At 30.2% G+C, this 23,077-nt stretch overlaps 1 protein-coding gene across 1 annotated transcript in view; it reads left to right on the forward strand.

Moving 5' to 3' along the window:
* The window catches only part of LOC141289378 (phosphorylase b kinase regulatory subunit alpha, skeletal muscle isoform-like), a 24,862-nt gene extending 18,431 nt beyond the window's left edge, over positions 1-6,431 (forward strand). The window contains exons 15-16 of the mRNA XM_073821484.1: positions 912-1,068; positions 6,131-6,431. Coding sequence (XP_073677585.1) covers positions 912-1,068; positions 6,131-6,431 — 458 coding nt within the window. The remainder of the gene's footprint in view (positions 1-911; positions 1,069-6,130) is intronic.
* The last annotated feature ends 16,646 nt before the right edge of the window (positions 6,432-23,077 follow it).

Raw genomic sequence — 23,077 nt, forward strand, 5'->3', positions numbered from 1 at the left:
TTTTATTCTTTTATTTTTTCAGCCAGGTGGTATAAAAAAGAAATAAATAAAATAAAATGAAAAAAAAAAATTAAAATGATGGTTTAAATATTTTATTGTGATAAATATTTAAATTAAATAATCTAATTTAAGAGTAAAATGCCAACAGTTCAAACATAAAATAAGATTAAATAAATAAAAATATTGTTTAAAGGATGGTTTAGTAAAATATTTAATTAGATAAATATTTAAATTAAATAATCTAACTTAAAATGCCAAGTTTAAAAATAAAATAGGATAAAAAAAAATATTTAAAAAAAAATATTTTTTTTTTTAGCCAGGTGGTTTAATAAATATAAAATAAACTTTCTGAATTTTCAGCATCATTACTCCAATCTTCATTGTAAAATGATCCTTCAGAAATTATTCTGATATGCTGATTAAGAAACATTTCTTCTCATCTATTCTTTTTTTCTTATTATTCTTCTTTGATGAATAGAAAGTTACAAAAGAACAGCTTTTATTTGAAATAAATATCTTTTGTAAAAATATAAATGTTTTTACCAATTCTGATCCATGTAATGTGTCCGTGCCTCATAATTACCATTTTGTTGAGTAGCTATTATTCAAAGTCACAGGGACCAAATAATGTAATGAATAATTGTTGCAGTAAAGCTTGCAGCAAAATTCAAATGGTGATCCTCTATTCAAATGCTTACTACTGCTAATATTGCAAGAACAGCACATCTGCTCTCAATAATGCTGAAAGGAAATATCTTTATCTTTACATTACAGTACATGCATAGATTTGATGCGGTTGTTTTCTATCTGTCCATATAGCCTCTGTCTGTCTGATATCAGGCCTAAGAAGGGGACGCCCGGAGTGTTTTTGTGGTTGCTGCAGCTGTGGGTGTCTTTGTCTCTCCATACAGACAGTCAGCAGTGGGAAATCCCTGAGTCTGGATACAAAGCAGACCTCCACGGCCTGTGCCCAACGCTCTGCCATGGAAATCTGGGTGGCTGGAGCCACAGAGGTCACCACACAGCAATGATTCACTCCACAGACCTTGACCACGCTGGCCATTCAAGGTCTGAATAATACAAACTAGGTTTAGAGTTGTAGAAAATGTGAGTGGCCCTGTTGCAACTTGCAAGAAATCCAATATGGAAAAAAGTTTGAGTCACGCGACTAACAATGTGAAATACCGCAAGAAGGCTGCATAACCAAATATTTATTGCTGTGCCAATGAATATTAGATTACTAGCAAGCTACGGCAGTGTGACGGATTTTCTTTGTGATGTGTCCAACACACCTGCAAACATTCACGTTTATTTACATATTACATTATTTTATATATACACACACACACACACACACACACACACACACACACACACACACACACACACACACACACACACACACATATATTACTGTACAATTTTATCAGCCAGATAGGTTAAAATATTAATTTAGCCAAATAATTAATAATAATATAAAATTATTTATTTAATAATTTAATAAAATAAAATATACATAAAATGATTTAATAAAATAAAATGAAATAAAATAAATACAATTAAATTAAATAATATATTTAATACAATTACATAAAGTTAAATAAAAGAATATACATAAAATGAAATAATTTACTTGCACAAAACAAAACTCACATCAAATTAAAAATAAAATTAAATAATGTATTTAATAAAATAAAATAAAAATTAAACCATATACATAAAATAAAAAATACACATAATGTAAGTGCACAAAGGGTGTAAAGTGGTGTAAAAAATTAAGTTAAAATAAAATAAAAAATAAATAACAAAATAAAACAAATGCTTACTTGCAAGAAATAATTTGTGCACAAATGTTTTAAAATAAAAAGTGTAAAAAAGGTTTTAAAAAGGGGTTAAAATGCCAACAGCACAAAATTTAAATAATAAAATAAGATAAAATAAAACATAATAACAATATAAAAATAAATTAAATAAAATAGTTTATTTTAAATTAAATAATCTAATTTATGAGTAAAATTCCATCAGTTTAAACATATTAAAAAAAGGATAAGATAAAATAAAATTATTATAATGGTTTAGTTGAATATTTTAATTTGATAAATATTTAAATTAAATGATCTAATTTAAAAGTAAAATGCCAACAGTTTAAAAAATAACTTAGACAAATTAAAATAATAAAAAATTAAGAAACAAAAAGAAAGGTTTTATTATTTTATTTTTCACCCAGGTAGTAAATAAAAGTAACAAAACAAAACAATATAAAAAATGCATATACATTTTTTTTTAAATTATGGTTTAGTTAAATATTTTAATTTTATAAATATTGAAATTAAATAATCTAATTTAAGAGTAAAATGGCAACCATTTAAACAAAGTAGGATCAAATATAGTTTAAAATTATGGTTTAGTTAAATTTTAAAAATTAAAAAATATTGAAATTAAATAATCTAATTTAAGAGTAAAATGCCAATAGTTTAAAAATAAAATAGGACCAAATAAAATAAAATAATATACATCAAATAATTGACTTGCAAAAATAATTAATAATAATAAAGTGCAGGGTGGGTGTAAAGAAAAGGGGTCAAATGTCAACAGCACCAAATTAAAAATAAAACAGAATAAAAATAAAGGGGATAAAAGGTAAAATAATAATTAATAAAAAAGTTAATAAAAAAGGGGGTAGAAAGGGGTTAAAATGCCAACAGCACCAAATTAAAATAATAAAATAAAACAAGATAAAATAATAAATAAATAAATAAATAAATAAATAGAGTAAGGCAAAAAGGGGTTAAAAAGCCAACAGCACCAAATTAAAATAATAAAACAAAACAAGATAAAATAATAATAATAAATAAATAAATACATAAATAAATAAAAACAAATAAATAAAGTAAAATAAAATGGGGTAAAATGCCAACAGCACCAAATTATACATATATTTTTGCTATAATCTTTTAAGACTATTTACTTGCGAGAAATTAAGTGCACGAAGGGTGTATATTATCTGATTTTAGAATCTTGTATCATCCAGTGGATAATAAATAAAAAAAAATGTTAAATAATTAAACTTCATAATGTTCAGATTAAATAATTTAATTGAAAAATGCCAATAACCACCAAAAAAGAATAATAATAATACAGTCTTATTATAATCTTTTTATCAGATAGGTTACAATTCTAAACTTGTTAATTAATTTAATCAGATTAATATTTAAATTCAATAATTTAATCTTGTTTAAGGGTAAAATGCCAACAGCACCAATATAAATAAATAAATAAATATATGGATGTGTGTGTGTGTGTGTGTGTGTGTGTGTGTGTGTGTGTGTGTGTGTGTGTGTGTGTGTGTGTGTGTGTGTGTGTGTGTGTGTGTTAAAAAATACTGTTTAGTTAAATATTTTAATTTGATAAATTATTTAAATGTCATTTTTAAAATATTTAAATAATCTAATTAAAGAGTAAAATGCCAACAATTGAAAAATAAAATATATACAAGATAAAATAAATAAGATAAAAGATAAAGATAAGATAAAGATAACATATAATAATATAAAATACAATAATAAAAAAACTAACAGTTTTATTCAAATCTTTTATTAGCCGGTGATTAAAATAAATGAAAGGTGGTTAAAATAAAATATAATAAAATAAAAATAAATAAAAATAAATAAAATTATTTGACCTCTGTGCTTTTTTAGTCAGTCAATATTCGTGTGTCTGCATGCATGTGTTGTTTGAGGAAGCATGCTGCTATAGTGTCTGCGCTAACATCCTGTCGTCTGCTGTCTACAATTGTTTGTGTCTGTGCCATAATTATTTGAGGGCCTTTTTCAATACAATCCCCATCATCATGTTCGTCAAAGGAATTTTTACAAGGGGTGACTGTACATGGCATCTTACGCTACTGGAATTCCAAGCCACAAATTAATAACCATGACGTATTTACATATTGTCAAGAGCCAGGAATCTATGATGCCACACTCACAGTCTCCACCTATAAAAACACATTAGCACTTAACACACACACAATAGCACAATAGGTTTTTATTTACAAAACCTTTTTAAGAATATATTAATTATATTTCATTAGTGTTCAAATTAAATAATTTAATTAAAGGGTAAAATAACAATAGCTGCAAAAAAAAAAAAAAACAGCCAACGGTTTAAAAATAAAATAAAATAATAATAAAAATCCGTTTTACTACAATCTTTTGTCAGCCAGGTGGTTTAAAAAATTAAATAAATAATAAATAATAAAATAAAATAATAAAACCATATTTTCTTTCTAAATATTTTAAGTTGTTATTATCAATGCCAACAGTTTAAATATTTTAATTAAATAATCTAATTTAAGAGTAAAATGCCAACGCTTAAAAAATAAAAGAGAATAAAATAAAATAATAATAATAATAATAAAAAGCAGATTTATTAGAATCTTTTGTCAGCCAGGTGGTTTAAAAATAAAATGAAAAATAAATAATCAAATCAAATAAAAAACATATTTTCTTTGTAAATATTTTGTTTAGTTGTTATTATTCAATGCCAACAGTTTAAAAATAAAAGAGAATAAAATTTAATAAAAAAATAAATAAAATAAAAATAAATAAGCAGTTGTATTAGAATTGTTTGTCAGTCAGGTGGTTTAAAAAAATAAAATGAAAAAAAATATATAAACAAAATATAATATAATTAAATAATAAAACCATATTTTCTTTGTAAATATTTTAAGTTGATATTATTCAAGGTCAACAGTACGAAATATAATAATAAAATAAAATATATAAAAAAACCTGACTATTCACTTAAATAATTTAAGTGCACGAAGTGTGTATATTTAACTTCTTAGAATCTTTTATCATCCATTTAGTTTTAAATTAAAATATAGTTCAATAATTTAACTTCGAGTTTAACTGAAATAATTTAATTAAAGGGTAAAACTTTTAATTAAGAAATAAAATAAACCAAAATACAATAAAATACAGTTTAAAATTCTAAATTAGTTAATAACTTTAATTAAATTAATGTTTAAATGAAATGAGTAAATCTTATTTAAGGGTATAATACCAGCTAAATAAAATTAAATAAAAAAATAAATAAAATGATTGTTTAGGTAAATATTTTAATTGAATAAATATTTGAATGAAATAACCAAATTTAAGAGTAAAATGCCAACAGTTCAACAATAAAATAAAACAACAACATAATCTTATTTAAGAGTAAAATGCCAGCAACACCAAAATAAAAAATAAAATGCAATAATAAAATAAAATAAAACAATATAAAATAATAAAATTAAGCAAAATAAAATAAAATTATTGTTTAGTTAAATATTTTAATTTGATAAAAGTTTAAATTAATCTAATTTATAAGTAAAATAAAATAAAATATTAGAATCTTCTGATAGCCAGGTGGTTTAAAAAATAAATAAATAAATAAAAAATATTAAAATAAAACCATATTATTATTCAAAGTCAAGAGTACAAAACAAAACAATAAAATTAATAAAATTAAATTAAATATAAAATTAAATTAAATGATCGTTTAGTTAAATATTTTAATTTGATAAATATTTGAATTAAATAACCAAATTTAAGAGTAAAATGCCAACAGTTCAAAATAAAAAAAATAAAAAAAATAATTAAATAATTTAAGGGTAAAATGCCAGCAACACCAAAATAAAAAAGAAAATACAATAATAAAATAAAATAATATAAAATAATATAATTAAGTAAAATAAAAAATAAATAAATTATTGTTTAGTTAAATATTTAAATTGGATAAAAGTTTAAATTAAATAACCTAATTTATAAATTAAAAAAATATTAGAATCTTTTATTAGAATCTTTTGACAGCCGGGTGGTTTAAAAAAAAATAAATAAATAAAATAAAATAAATAAAACAATAAAACCATATTATTACTCAAAGTCAAGAGAACAAAACAAAACAATAAAATAATAAAACCATATTATTATTCAAAGTGAAGAGTACAAAACAAAAAAAAAACAATACAATAATAAATAATAAAATAAAACCACATTCTAGTTGTTTTACTGACACATCTTCTCTGGTCCATATATATTTTCCTCCCAGAAGCACTTTACAGATTAAACTGGAATGCCGTGCTAAACAGGGCCAAAAGGTCCCGTCTGGACACAGGGGACATGGCAGCACGAACACGTTTATCGTCCCGTCCACTGCTGTTTGCTCAAGTGACAACTGCATCCTGTCTGAAAAGTGTCGCTCTCGGTTTTTCAGACCTCTGCATCCGAAGCAGACTGCAGTCTGGCCCGTATCGCACGCTTATCACCCGCCTCAAACATGCCAAAACCTGGCTGAAATTCAGACATCTGCACGCTACAGGACAGTGCAGAATTTCCGTTTCAGAGAAAGAGTGCATTGGATACGGCAAAGTATATCTGAGTATGGAATGAGATAAGGGATAGTTCACCAAAAATTCTTTATTTACTCACCCTTAGTTTTGCTTTTGATTTCACAAGGAAAAAAAAGTTGTTTTGGAACAACATGAAGGTGATTATATGATGACAGAAATTTCAGGTAACTATTCCCTTTTTCCTAGTTATCTTGCACACTGCTTAGATAACGATGGATTGCAATGAATGAGGGATGAAAAGATAGATGCATGAAACAGACTGCCCTCACCCTCTCAGTTTATCTTGGAGCTTTGTTTGTTATTTTAGCCTCCATGTTTCATGTCAGAATTCTTGTGTCCTTTTGTCACGAGCAGAGATTCTACAAGAATCAAAACAAACAGCTTTCAGAGGCTCTTTTGAGGAGCAGGGATGGGCGCTCATGAGCGATGGACGCTGGTGCTCTCATTAGGTGACTAGTGGGGAAGCGGGTGGCTGCTGGTGTTAGTTCAGGGTCAACTCACCTATTCACACAAGCTTCTGCGTACACAAACATGTCCACAGCTCTCACACATGAAGATCCACTAAAACACACACACACAAAAACATTGCATCAGCAGAAAAATAATTATACACAATTTGTTGTGCATGTCATTCCGATGAACAATTCTTTATAATCGTTAATTGAAACAACTATAATTCGCCCTACAACTGGCCTTATTTTATGAGTTATGCCATCAAGCCCTCTCATTTTACAACTCTTGCAACTACCTGCTTATGTAAAAATCATTTGCCAGAGGTCATTTACATATACATTTCAGGTGTAGTATCAAAAACAAACTGTTACTGTGCATAGGGTCAAAGAGAAAGTAAAAAAGGCAATGAACAACGAAATGATGACTGTATTTGTTGCAAGAATAGGTGTGAAAAATCAATTTAGGTGCGATGATATTTCATCAAATTTTGGCAAATTTATGTTAACACGTAAAGTGAAAAAAAGGGAAAATATTAAAGTCTTGTGATTTATCTGTACTTGACATTTAGGATGAAAAATAAGAGACAGAAATAATGTATCTGTATTGAAGAGACAGAAAAAAAAACATTACCAAAAAAAAAATGCAAAAATAAAATACAAATGTTAAAAATATGCAGGCCTCTTAATTTATCTGTATTGGAGCTTTAAGATGAAAAATAAGAGACAGAAATCAACAAAAAATACTTAAAGCAAAAATGAAACAAAATTGGCAAAATAAAATAAAAATGCTAAAAATATGAAAGCTTCTTAATGTATCTGTATTGGAGATAAAAAAAAAATAATACTTGGAGAAAATATCAAATGAAAATGCAAAAATAAAAAAGTAAAAAATGTGGAAGACTGCAAAATGAAAAATAAGAGACAGAAATAAAAAAAATACAGCAAAAATGAAATAAAATTGCCAAAATAAAATAAAAATGCTACAAATATTGAAGACACATAATTTATGTATTGGAGGTTTAGGATGACTAAGAGAGAAAAAACGTGTAAAAAAAGATTACTTGGAGAAAATATGAAATATAAATGCAAAAATTAAAAATGCAAAAATATGCAAGCCTCTTAATTTATCTGTATTGAAGGTTTAGGATGACTCACACAAGACAGAAAAAAATATATAAATCAACACTTGGAAAAAATATTAAATGGAAATGCGGAAATGCAAAAATAAAAAAAGCTTAAAATGTGGAAGCCTGCAAATGTATTTGTATTGGAGCTTTAGGATGAAAAATAAGAGAAAAACAATTATGTATAGCAAAAATGAAATAAAATTACCAAAATAAAATAAAAATGCTACAAATATTAAAGTCACATTACTTATTACTTATTGGAGGTTTAGGATGACTAATTAAAACAAATTACTTGGAGAAATATACAAGCCTGTAAATTTATCTGTATTGGAGCTTTAGGATGAAAAATAAAAGACAGAAATAAACAAAAAATACTTATAGCAAAAAGGAAATAAAAATGCAAAAAATATTAAAGTCACATAATTTATATGCATTGGATGTTTAGGATGACTAATAAGAGACAGAAAAAAAACATTAAAACATTACTTGGAGAAAATATAAAATAAAAATACAAAAATAAAAATGCTAAAGATATGCAAGCCTCTTAATTTATTGTATTGGGGCTTTTGGATGACTAATAAGAGACAGAAAAAAAATACTTGGAGAATATATAAAATAAAAATGCTAATATGCAAGTGTCTTAATTTATCTGTATTGGAGCTTTAGGATGACTAATAGGAGACAAAAAATAAACAAAAACAGCTTGGAGCAAAAATGAAATAGAATTGCAAAAATTAAAAAACAAAAAATGCTAAAAATATTAAAGCTGCCTAATTTATTTGCATCGATGGTTTAGGATGACTAATAAGAGACAGAAAAAAAAACATTAAAATACTTGGAGAAAATATGAAATAAAAATGCAAAAATAATATAAAAGTGCAAAAATAACATAAAAATCCTAAAAAATATGCAAGCCTCTTAGGATGACTAATAAGAGAGAGAAAAAAAACTAAAAAAAAAAATACTTGCAAAATGCAAAAATAAAAATGCTAAAAATATGCAAGCCTCTTAATTTATCTGTATTAAAGGTTTAGGATGACTCATAAGAGACAGAAAAAAAAAAAAAAAATATTTGGAGAAAATAAAATAAAATGGTAAAAATTTGCAAGCCTGTGAATTTATCTGTATTGGAGCTTTTGGAAGAAAAATAAGAGACAGAAGAAAACAAAAATACTTACAGCAAAAAGGAAATAGAATTGAAAAAAAATGTAATAAATATGCAAAAAATATTAAAGTTGCTTAAGTTGCTGCATCAGCGGTTTAGGATGACTAATAAGAGACAGAAAAAAAAACATTAAAATACTTGGAGAAAATATACACTAAAAATGCAAATATAAAAATGCTAAAGAATATGCACACCTCTTAATTTATCTGTGTTGGAGGTTTAGGAAAACAAATAAGAAAAATTACTTGGAACAAAAAATATAAATGGAAAATAAAATGCTAAAAAAAATTAAACTCTCTTAATAATCTTTATTAAATGTTTAGGAGGAAAAAATGACAGAAACAAATACAAACCTTTGCACTTTTGCAGCTTTAAACTCATTGCTTAGTAATTGTTAGTTAGGTCAGTTGTCTATTAATTCAATATCTGCTAAACGAATAATTGCATCTAGACCTCTTTTCTTAGTTTGTTGTTAGTTTCAATATTTCTAGCAGCTTTGCTTTAAAGGAGCTGAATTCAGAGACACAATTTCTCCGAGAGGGATTGAGATGGTCTGTCAGCACACTGCTACTCTGCTAATCACCAGTACAGCCATCAAAGCCACATGCACCACCTTCACTAATATATTTCAACATAATCACTGTCATCATCCAGGATTTGAAGTTCAACAGAAGCTGGTGAAAAATCCTTCACCAGCTTTGATTGAGTTTATGATGAGGCCAAGGGTCAGCAGGGTGATGAGCCTTAAGAAAAAAGAAAAATAACCTGACTGAACAAAGCCTTCCATCGTCCCTCGACCATGTCTGTGCCCGAGCGCCGTTTTCACCCCGGCTTCCCTGAAAAGCAATGAACCAGAAAAATGTATGTTACTCTGAGAGGAAAAGAAAGACTAGACAACAAAGACAAAAGGGTGCAGAGAGAGAGAGGGCCCTTTCAGTGAGAGGCTAAAGGTGATAAGTTACTCTCAGGAGGCGCCGTGGTTTAAAGAGGATCCGCCGGTGGGCCTGGACTCACTCCATGGGCTGAATGGACTATAGACGGCCATTATGCTCCAGTCAAAACCTCAGGATTGAGTTACGGCTGTGCTTCAAAGGCGTTCAGCTCTATACCTGCCGTTCCACTTCACCTGCCCCGTGTTCTTCACTTCCTACCTCTCTGGTCTCTTTCTTTCCCTTTCATTAAGCATTAGCAGCATGTTTCCGTTAGAAATGATTGTGAGTACAAAGCTTTTGTGAAACTTTTTTGGTTCAATCAGACTTGAAGTTTAATTAGAATTGGAGGACAAGGAGATGAGGAGAGTTGACAGCAAGTTGTCAAAACAAAACATTTTTTTATAGACAAACACTTTTTAATGTTTTTTTTTAAGCCTCTTCCGCAAAGCCTTGATTTGATCTAGAGTACAGCAAATACGGTAAAAGTTTAATAATGTATTTTTACTATTTAAAATAACTGCTTTCTATTTGAATATATTTTAAAATGAAATTATGCGAGCAAAGCAAAAAAAATTTAGCATCATTACTCCAGACTGCACATGATCCTTTAGAAATCATTATAATATGCTGTTCAAGAAACATTTTTTATTATCATTATTATCGTTATACTTTAAAGAGTTCAGTACATTTTCGGGATTATTTGGTGAATAGAAAGACCCAAAGATCAGCATTTATCTGAAATAAAAAGCTTTTTATAAATCATAGAAATTAATACATTTATTGAGCAAGGATGCTTTAAGTTGATCAAAAGTGATGATAAAGATATTCATAATGGTATAAAAGATTTCCATTTCAGATAAATGCGGTTCTTCTGAACTTTTTTTGTTCAAAGAAACCTGAAAAAAAATCTGCTTAGCTGTTTTCAACATAATAATAATAATAATAATAATAATAAAATATTTTTTTGAAAATAAAAGAATGATTTCAGTAATGAAATAACAGTAATGAAATAATAGGAAAACATTACATTTTTAAAATTATTCAAATAGAAAAAGTTATTTTAAATAGTAAAAATAAAGTTTTACTCTTTTTTTCTGTACTTTGGATCAAATAAATGCAGGCTTGGTGAGCAGAAGAGACTTCTTTAAAAAAGCAAAAAAATCTTGACTGATATTGCATGGTTCATATACTGGCAAAACAGTTCACATTTTTTTTTATAGAAAGTCAAAAAGAGCTAAATTGATTTACCATCCTAACATTATGAATGTCTCTAATGTGACTTTATCGAATTAATGCATCCCTTGCTAAGTAAAAACATTAAATTCTTTCAAAGAAAAAAAAAACAAATCTTAATTGACCCAAATGGTACTATCATATATGAATATTTAACTTAAAGGGATAGTTCACCCAAAAATTACCCCATGATTTACTCACTCTCTCAAGCCATCCAGGGTGTTTACGACTTTCTTCTTTCAGATGAATACAATCAGAGTTATATTAAAAAATGTCCTGGCTCTTCCAAGATTTATAATGGCAGTGAATGGGTGTTGGGATTTTGAAGCCATCCATCATAAAAATATTTCACACAGCTCTGGCGGGTTAATAAACGCCTTCTAAAGCAAAGTGATGTGTTTAAGAAAAATATCCTTATCTCTAGTATCTTAATACTGAGTTGTTACCTGAATGATCCACAGCTGTTTTGTTTGTTTGTTTGTTTGTTTAGTGATTGTTGCATGAATCCTTTGTTTGTCCTGAATAGTTAAACTGCTCACTGTTCTTCAAAAAATTCTTTCAGGTCCCACAAATTCTTGGGTTTTTTAGCATTTTTGTGTATTTGAACCCTTTCCAAAAATGACTGTATGATTTGGAGATCCATCTTTTCACACTGAGGACAACTGAAGGACACATATGCAACTATTACAGAAGGTTAAAACGTTTACTAATGCTCCAGAAGGAAAAATGATGCATTAAGAGTCGGGGGGTGAGAACTTGTGGAATTTGAAGATCAGGGTAAATGTAACTTATTTTGCCTGGTTCTTAACGCACCATTTTTCCTTCTGGAACATCAGTGAGAGTTTTAACCTTCTGTAATAGTTGCATATGAATCCCTCAGTTGTCCTTAGTGTGAAAATATGGATCTCAAAGCCATCTCAAAGGGTTCAAATACACAAAAACGCTGAAAAACCAAAGAACTTGTTTCTTTTGGTTATTCCGATATATTTCATACACAAATGCATTGATTTACTTCAAAAGACCTTTTATTAACCTATGGAGCCATGTGGAGCACTTTTTATGATAGATAAATGCACTTTTTGGGCTTCAAAATCTTAACAGCCATTCACTGCCATTATAAAGCTTGGAAGAACCAGGAGAATTATTAATATTACTCCGACTGTATTCGTCTGAAAAGACGAAAGTCATATACACCTATACAATGGCTCGAGGATGAGTAAATCATGGGGTAATTTTCATTTTTGGATGAACTACCCCTTTAATATTTACATAACAATTTGAATTAATAGTTTTGACTATACAATATATTAAACTACAACTATGCAAGTGCAGGTAATAAAAATACATTCAATCAATTAAATATTAATTAAATACATACAGATTTTACTGCATTTATGTCTAACACTGATATCTAATAATCCTAGAAATACTTAAGTTGTGTTCTGTGTAACAAATTAAATTAAATTTAAATTTCAAATTTGAATTCTGAAATTGAATTCTCAATCCTGAATAAAGCACAGTTATGGCAAGAGATAAAAACCTATTTATCTTATTTATTATTCTATTAGTTTTTATGAGACAGACAATCAACGTATAAAATGAAATGATAGTGGCTTATATTCAACATTTCCAAAGCACTGACTCACTTGTTTTGCCACTGAAGCCCTTTTGCACTTTCAATTTCTGCACAAAGTTTCCTTACAGACAGTAATTCAGTTTGTATAAGCACTGCGTTATTCTTAGCCGCCTCCAAAGAGCAAATATTTTCAGGCGTGTATCTACTTTACAATGAATCAGTCTTACATATTCAGTTTCTTTCTTTTCACCAAGGTGTGGCTTTATTGAATTCACCTGCCGTTTCACCAAACCGCATCTGTGGGCATGCGTTGCCAACCGCTGTGTTGACACCCTTTGTTTGTAGATACCATAGAAAACTTTCGCTGCTGGCTGCACTAATCGCATACCTGATGAATCATGCGCATTATCACAGAAGTACTTACAGTAAACGACCCAGATTAGGATCTTATTCAGAAGTGTTTACTACTAACCCTTTATACATTCTTCAGCACCAAGTACAGCGATTGTTTATTCTGTGGAATCAAGCAGAAAAGCTGTACATAATATTGCAATCTTGTGCCATTGATGCTCATTGTCTGGATAAGGGTGAATGTCCTCATGGTCACAAACAACCTTATCTGCATTTTCCAAATGAATCACATGCTTATGTTTATCTCTTTCTATTATGGTGACTATATGCCATGTGTGTGTTTTTTTTCTTGACCCAGGATAACACCTACGCACAACCAACCGGACACCCAGTGCAAAGGAGGAACTAATTTTTGATGAACAAATGCATTCTTGAGTTAAAATTACTTTTTAATTTTGACTAGTTTCTATATTAGTTATTTTTCAATTTAAAGGAATAGTTTAGTCAGAATTGACAATATGATGAAACCTGACTCACCCTCAGGCCATTCAAGATGTAAATGAGTTTCTATTTGGAGAAATTTGGTACACTTGCTCACCAGTGAATCCTCTGCAGTGAATGGGTGCCATCAGAAAGAGAGTCCAAACAGCTAAATACAAATATTGCATTAATCCACAAATAATCCACACAACTCCAGTCCATCAGGTAACATCTTGTAAAGTGAAAAGCATGCTTGTACAAGAAAACAAAAAGATGTTTTAAACTTCAAACCTTCCAGCTAAAACATAATTTCTCTATCAATAATTTTGGTCGCTCTCAGTGAAAATGTTGTCTCAACTTTTACAATCAGTAGAGAAACATCCACAGATCAAGCCCAGTTTAACGCAAAACATTTCTAAACAAATACCTTTGTGGATTTTGATTTGAGAGGATGGGTTATTATTGATTATGGACTTTTTTGATCAGAAGCAACAGTTTAAAGTTAAAATGCCTTAACAATGAATTTGTTATTACAAACATTTCACCTCACAAGACATTTATTTATGGACTGGAGTCGTATGAAATACTTGTGGATTATTGTGATGTTTTTATCAGCTGTTTGGACTCTCATTCTGACGGCACCCATTCGCTGCAGAGGATCCATTGGTGAGCTAGCGATGCTAAATTTCAAATCTGTTCTGATGAAGAAACAAACTCATCATCCACATCTTGGATGGCTTAACGGTGAGCACATTTATAGAAAATCTTCATTTTGGGGAGAACTGGTCCTTTAAATCAATATGAAACTCCATTCACAAAGAATTTTAATCAATAATATCAGATCATGTGACGTGATTGGAGAAATGCCTGCTGAAAATTAAGCATTATAATCACAGGAATAAATTACATTTTAAAGCATATTCAAATAGAAAACAATTATTTTAAATTACAATAATATTTCACAATATTTTGGTATTTTGATCAAACAAATGCAGCCTTGGTGAGCAAGAGACTTGAGCAAGAGATTAAAAACGTATTTTCTCTCTGTGTAGAAAATAAAAGAGCCAAGTACTTAGAGTCTCTTAGATGTCGTGAGAGTAGGCTCCAGTGCACGGGCTGTTATGTCACACTCCTAACCCCAGAGGACCCATGTGCTGTAAATGCCAATAAACTGCTCTTTTTGCTGGTATGAAACAGCGCTGGTTCTGAGCGAGGGCCTCAAGCTTCAACTCACGCTAAGCAGCCTCCCGTGACACATGGAGAGCACGCTAACTCACATCAGGGAGGAACCCCAAACATGCTTAACTGCTCACACACACACATGCTGACAGGCTAATCCGCAGACTGATGGGAGGATGAGAGAGCGACACGGCAGGCGTCTGGGACCTCCGGACTCGGAGGGTGCGAGTTGATGTCGCTCTGCTTGACCGACCCCCACTAACCTTTAATAAATACATCCATTAGCACACACTGGGCCTGCACAGCACCAGTGTCCTAGCTAGAAAAACTTCTCACTGTAGCAACTCAGATTTGATAGATTTTGATTTGTGCAAAGAGACGTTTATTAGAAAAGTAACAGCACACCTCTCCCTAATAAGACGCATACCATTGAAGTCAAAAGTTTTCATACACCTTGCAGATTCTGCAAAATATTAATTATTTTACCAAAATAAGAGGGATCATACAAAATGCATGTTATTTTTATTTAATACTAACCTGATAAAAATATTTCACATAAAAGATGTCTGCATATAGTCAACAAGAGAAATTATAAAAATGACCCTGTTTAAAAGTTTACATACACTTGATTATAATACTGTGTTGTTACCTAAATGATCCACTGCTGTGTTGTTGTTGTTGTTGTTTGTTTAGTGGTAGTCATGAGTCCCTTGTTTGTCCTGAACAGTTAAACTGCCTGCTCTTCTTCAGAGAAGTCCTTCAGGTCCCACAAATTCTGTAGTTTTTCAGCATTTGTGTGTATTTGGACCCTTTCCAACATTGGCTGTATGATTTTGAGATCCATCTTTTCACACTGAGGACAACTGAGGGACTCATATGCAACTATTAAAACACTTACTGAAGCTTCAGTAGGATAAACAATGCATTAAAAGCCAGGGGTGTAAACTTTTGAACAGAATGAGGATGTGTAATTTTTTCTTGTTTTGCCCAAATATCATATTTTTTCATTTAGTACTGCCCTTCAGAAGAAGCTACAAGAGACACTTACATGTTCCCCAGAAGACAAAATAAGTTAAATTTACCCTGATCTTCAAATTCAAAATGTTTCCACTCCCTGGCTCTTAATGCATCGTTTGTTGTTCTGAAGCATCAATGATCATTTTAGCCTTTTGCAATAGTTGCATATGAGTCCCTCAGTTGTCCTCAGTGTGAAAAGATGGGTCTTAAAATCCAAGAAAAAAATCATTGTTGGAAAGGGTTCAAATACACAAAAATGCTGCAAAACCCAAGAATTTGTCGAACCTGAAGGTTTTTTCTGAAGAACAGTGGGCAGCTTAATTGTTCAGGACAAACAAGGGACTCATGAACAACTATCACTAAACAAAACAACAGTAGACCATTCAGGTAACAACAGTATTAAGAATCAAGTTTATGTAAACAGGGTAATTTTTATAAATTCAATTATTATTTCTCTTGTGTACTACATGTAAGCGTCTTTTTAATGTGAAATATCATATTCAGGTCAGTCCTAAATTAGAAAAAAAAACATGCATTTTGTATGATTCCTCTTATTTTGGTAAAATAATTAACATTTTGCTAATTCTGCAAGGTGTATGTAAACTTTTAACTTAAACTGTTTTCTAATAATTAGTTTTCTTTTCTGTCATTTTCGATTGGCTTGTCCTTTCTGAATAAAACCATTACTTTCTTTAAAAAAAAAAAAAAAAAAACATTTTATGGACATACATTACAGTCATCTTTATAAGCCTGCATCATTTTAAGTGCAGCTCTGCAATGAATGAAATGTCAATGAAACAAAGACATGCAGTGCACCTGACCATCAGCAATATCTTGGATGAATCTGTGCTGTCAGCAATTAATAATCAAGACCTCTCAGGCATTTCACACGTTTAGTTTAAGTGCTTGAAACAGCTCTTGGTGATTGACGTCAAAGCCAATACATTTTAACACATTTTTACTCCAGTAAGTGTGCGGTAGAGCAAGACATCAAGACAGGATGACAAATGACTCTCCTTAAAATAGGAATGTGAAGTTCAGAGTTGGAATGTAAAGTTCTGAGTTTGGAATCTATGTACAGTGATGGAATGAAAGCCATCAAAAACATGCGCCTGACACATGTGGAAAATACAGAGAGAAAAATGGAGTATGAAGGAGTGATAGAGACAAACTCAGCATGAGTAATGAGAGGTGATGAGAGAACAGACACAACACTCTTAAATAAAAAAGTTTCCTTTCGTTTCAGCAAAGAACCCTCTTCTTATTAAGAAGCTGTTGACACAATCTCACATGGACACAGGACAAGTATTACTACCTCAAAATCAAAAGAAACAATATTTTTTGTATAAAAGGAAATGCAGATTTTTTTTTAGAAACTGATGTTGAGAAATTACAACTATAAAGTTTGGTGTATGCAATAGAGGGTTTGCACTTTACGTCATGGTTTGGTCAGTTACCTGGATACGCGGACACAGCTATTGGACATACTCGGATGTAAACAACAGAATTGATTTGTATGATTAATGTACTACTGAATACATTGTTCTGCTAATTTTTGCTGTCTAAACCAGATGACAAATGTGTGGAAGCTGCTAAATCGTATAGAGAAGGACTTAATAAAGAGGAAAGTGCGGAATAGTTTGACAAAGTACAGGTAATAGGTGGTAAATATACATACAAGTCGCATTAATTAAGATATTAGCCTAATATTTCATCCACCTGACCGGAAATGATAAAACAAAAACGAATGTTGTCAAGATTCTTGCCCTGGAAATCCTGGTTCAGTTTGGCCAACCACAAATGCTTTTTGTTCCTCGGGCAGGTTTTTGCATACAGAACTCCAAATGTTTTTCCCGGTCCAACCAATTATTACAGCCCAAAACATTACAATAATTGACCATTTTCAGCAGCAATAATCAGCGAAATATGCAAGTTCTGTTTGGTTAAGTGGCATTGTTTATATTTAGTGCCGCCAATATGGCTGACTGATGCTGCTGAAGTGAAAAAAAAAAACACATTTTAAGAAAAGGGGTTTTAAAAAATATGTATCATAATTGAAATCTACAGATGTAAATAGGTCAAGTGTAATAAACCAAACACTTCAGCGTGTATTTTGGATGTTTTCTTCTCACAAATCTGAAAGAAAATAGAAAAAAAAAAAAAAAAATTCAAGTGACCAGTGCCGGAAAAAAATGGTTTTGCATGTAGCATTTTTTTAAACCCCAATTTACCCCCAATTTCTTAGTACTCTAAATTAATAAATAAATCATTCTACAATTAAAAAAGTTAAAAATATTTTGTTATGCAAATACCTGTTTTAATGCCTTATATTGTAGGTAAATTAAACAAAATACATTTAAATATTTTTTAATATTACTACATTTATTATTATATTATTTATCATGATATTTTATAGTAATATAGCAAAATTACTGCATTACAGTAACAAGAAGTTGAGTTTTGGTGCAAATGTGGTCTAGACATGTAATAGTGAGTTTTACTGTTTATAAAGTCCTTTGAAGATTAATAGAGACCTAATATGCCCCTTTTTACAATATGTAATATAAGTCTCAGGTGTCCCCATAATGTGTATGTGAAGTTTTAGCCAGTGTTGTTTTTGACAACCATCTTAGATTTAGTCTTAGTCTTAGTCTTTTGGACTAAAATGTTTATTAGTTTTAGTCAAATTTTAGTCACTTCTATATGTGATAGTTTTAGTACAATTTTAGTCGACAAAAAGTCAAAAAAGTTTTAGTCTAGTTTTAGTCGACGAAAAGTCAAAAAGGTTTTAGTCTAGTTTTAGTCAAAAAAAGGGGAAAAGGTAGTCTTTTAACAAATTAATGTAGGTCAGTAAGTATTTTGATGTTGGGTAGTGTCACTTAAGTTCTGAAAATAGCAGATCTATAGTTCAACACAATGTGAGCTTCCGGATTGACTATTTTCACCAATAATTACAATAATGAAGGAATGTTTTAAAACATAAAATACAAACAAGGATGGAATGCTAAAGCGGCTTGCCATACTAGTATGGCAAGGATATTTTAATGCTAAAACGGCTTGCCATAGCGGCAGATATTTTCCGGTTTTAATTGGCATGCACAATAAGCAGAAATGTCATGCATTTTAAACGTCTGACGGACCACTCACTAACATTTTCGTCTATTCTCGTCTCGTCAACGAAAACTCACACACGTCTCGTCATGTTTTAGTCATCAACGAGCCATTTTTATCTCGTCAACGTCTCGTTATCGTCATGGAAAAAAGTGGCGTCAACGAAATGATTTCGTCATCGTCATCGTTGACGAAAACAACACTGGTTTTAGCTCAAAATACCCCACAAGTTATTCAGTACATAAATTTGAAAATGCTTGTTTTGAGTGGAAACAGAAACACACAGTTTCCGTGCAGTTTCCTCTTTAAATGTAAATGAGCTGCTGCTCCCCGTCCCCCTTTTCAGAATAGAACTGTGCCTTTACAGCTCGTACCTCAGATAATTTGCCAAAAAACATCTGTTTGGTTTTGATTTTCATTTCTATCACACTGAAATCATGCGTTTTAAAGCCATATTAGTTTAAACTTCTGATATACCTTTTTCTGTGCGCACATATTCGAAGCACGTGCAGAGAAAGTGGCTGTTACACGGCAGAGAGTGAGTACTAAACTAAGTTCTCTTTCATGTCTTATTGCACTTAAACTGTCAAATACACACAAGTGGATGTTAAAAACACACAGGAGTAACAAAACCAGTCGGTTATGTCTGTGAAGGTAAACTGCTGGGAAAGAAATCTCATGTTTATATTAGATCAGTGTGGCATGCAGCGTAATATACAGCAAATAAAACAATAAATCCACTGATCTCTTGTCTTCTCTGAGGCTGGGACTCTAAATGGTGTTCTGTGCTTGTCTATGCAGCCAACGACAGAACAGTTAGCAATGCTTTGCTCAAACTTTTGCCATGGCGTTAGAACTGGTACACTGTTGTCGCTTGCGAAAACAAAATGGCACCGCAGTGGGTGGAAACGTGCAGATTAGTGGCAGTAATATTATAGGAAGATCCCTTGACTACGTCACAATTCTAACATATTGCTCAAAACAAAGTTAGTGGGTTGTCATTTTTTATGTTGCTAGATGCACTGGGGACCCGATTATAGCACTTAAACACAGAAAAATTCAAATTTTAATGATATGTCACCTTTTATAAAGCTGTTTATTCTTCATTATAGATTCAGGACAAAGAATTTAAGAATAAAAGTTGTTTTTGGAATCTTATGTTCTCCATTGAAATCAGACTTCAAGTAGAAACTTTGCTTTTAAGAATGGTAGAAAGTAAGTGACCAAAAAGAAAGAAATAGAAAGGAATGGCCTATGTGTGTACAAAGTGAAGAATGCTTCAAACGCACACTAATTCTAAATTGTGTGGAAAATGAGACCGTGCAGAGCCCGCAGGGACGTTACAAGTACAGTCTGGGTGCCGTGGGGCACCTGCAAAGAATTTTCAGGCGAGAAACATTCCATTCATGCACAGTGACCTCACAGTTCACACAGGAACATTCCAGGGGCGCTGAGGTGGAGAATCAGAGCACATTCCAGAACCACATGTGAAGCTTCTGATATCATACTGCTGTAATGCAATCTCTAATGCAAATATCTATGATTTCGTGGGTTATAGAGTAAATGGATTGTAGTTGGGAAAATACTGGCAGAAGGTAATGCAACAAACTACAGAGAGTCAATGAATTCTCATATGAAATGCAAGAATCAGTGAGTTTGAAAATATAAGGCAGCCAAAAAAAAAAAAAAAAAAAAAAAAAAATCATAATGGCATCAATTTTGCATGGTCAAAACCCTCTATATTACTGCAGTTTGTTGTACTCACTTAAATTGATGCTGATTTAATTAAAAGAAATATTGCATTATTTATTTATTTTTCAGAAAATGTAAAAAAAAAGAATACCTTAAAAAAGGTGATTCAAACAAAATGCATTTTTTTAAATATATTTTTATATTTATTTATCATATATTTTATAGTAATATCACAAAAATACTGCATTATTTATTTATTTTTCAGAAAATGGAAAAAACAAGTCTATTAGTGGTTCTATGAAAAATCAAATCAAAACTTATTGTTTTAACATTTGAAAATGAAGAAATGAAGACAGCCAAACAACACTATATTATAATATATATATATATATATATATATATATATATATATATATTAGGGGTGGGCATAGATTATTTTTTTTAATCTAGATTAATCTAGATTAAATCTTGGAATTAATCTAGATTAATCTAGATTAAAATGGCTAATTTGAATTCTGCTGAAGGCATTCAGAATATGTGTGCTACCCAAATAATGACTTAAAGTCTTTGAGAATGGATCATAAAGCTCATAAAGCTGTTCTATGATAATTTGTTGATGAAAATAAATTATGTTCAATTAGATGTACTTGTGTTTACTAACTAACTAACAATGAAATTATTTTTTCTCCCTATTAGATTGTTTTTTTTAACGTCAACACCTACCCAGCCCATTACATGTTACACCGTACTTTTATTTTGACAGGTTGCCGTGAAGTTTCTGTGTCATACAGTATGATATGATGCTAGTTTTCTCAAATGAAACGGTAAAAGTGACACTCACAGAGTCACAGCAGTTTGGGAGATTGAGTTTATCTGTTCATGTGAGATGAAAATGCCAAAAATTACCGGGAGCGTCACGTGTGTTTCAGTATGCGTGTAGTAAAAGCTCGTCTCCGCAATGCATACATACAGCTAGGCAAACGGAACATATCGGATTCATATTAAAAAGGTCTTTTTGCATTTCAGTTTTCACATACACTAGTCCATATCGCGATTTGAATTAAGTGACTGACCAACATTTGATTTATGAATCCAAAAAACGACGAATTTACGTGGCATTTCGCGCTATAGTAGATTCGGTTTTTATGAATGGAGGACGATGCGATCCCGTCTGTGTTTTGGCGGAGGAGACGTAAACGCGCGACCATATTCTACAGTCTTCGGTATACATCCGCGTTAAACTATCAAGGTGAAAGTCATCATAGCTTGCGTAGTTTAGACTCAGCTCCCAACCCAAATTTGAGAATAGATTAACGGCGATATTTTTTTTATCGCGCGATAAGAGTTTCACATTAACGCAGCACGTTAACGCCGATAACGGCCCACCACTAATATATATATATATATATATATACACACACACAAAAAAAACTCAAAGAATGAACTCATCAATCTTAAAACAATGTTGGAAAGTATTTTTTTTTTATCCTTGTATTCGTTGTACTCACTTAAATGGATGCTAATTTAATTAAAAGAAATCATGCATTATTATTATTTATTTATTTTTCAGAAAATGTGAAAACCAAATCTATAAGTGGTTCTCTAAAAAAATCATGCATTATATTATTTATTCATTCAAATAAAAAATTAAAAAAACGAATACCTTAAATAAAAGATTTGAACAAAAAATACATTTAAATATATATTTTTAATATTACTATAATTATCTATCATGCATTTTATAATATCGCAAAATACTGCTTTATTTATTTATTAAAAAATATATACAAACCAAGTCTATTAGTGTTTCTCTGAAAAATAAAAGCCTAATATTTTAACATTTAAAAAAGATGAAGAAATTATGACAGCCAAACAACACTACATTACTGTAATACCAAAACAAAATATCTCATGTAAAAAGTCTTTTATGTCATGCTTTGATGTACTCACTTAAATTGATGCAGATCAAACTCATCAAAAAATGCTGAAAATTATTATTTTATGCTAGCATTTGTTGCACTCACTTAAATTGAGGTTGATTTACATAAAACAAATTATGTATTACATTGTTTTTACAGCAATACAACATGTTTTACATTATTTTACATATTTTTACATATTTTATATTAATAATATTAAACATTGCATCACAGTAATCGTTGTTTGACCATGCAACACCTTTTTTCTATTTAAAAAAAAAACATTTTTTTTAAGTTTATTAGCATTTAAGGATAAATTCAAATTAAACTATATTTTTAACATTTGACAATGAACAATTAAGACAGTTAACACCGTATTACTGTAATACAAAAAAATTTCATGCTAGTATTTTTTGTGCTAATTTAAATCAAATTAATTATACATTATTTTT

The sequence above is a fragment of the Garra rufa genome, chromosome 17 (genome assembly GCF_049309525.1).
Source record: "Garra rufa chromosome 17, GarRuf1.0, whole genome shotgun sequence".
In the NCBI taxonomy this organism is placed as follows: domain Eukaryota; kingdom Metazoa; phylum Chordata; class Actinopteri; order Cypriniformes; family Cyprinidae; genus Garra; species Garra rufa.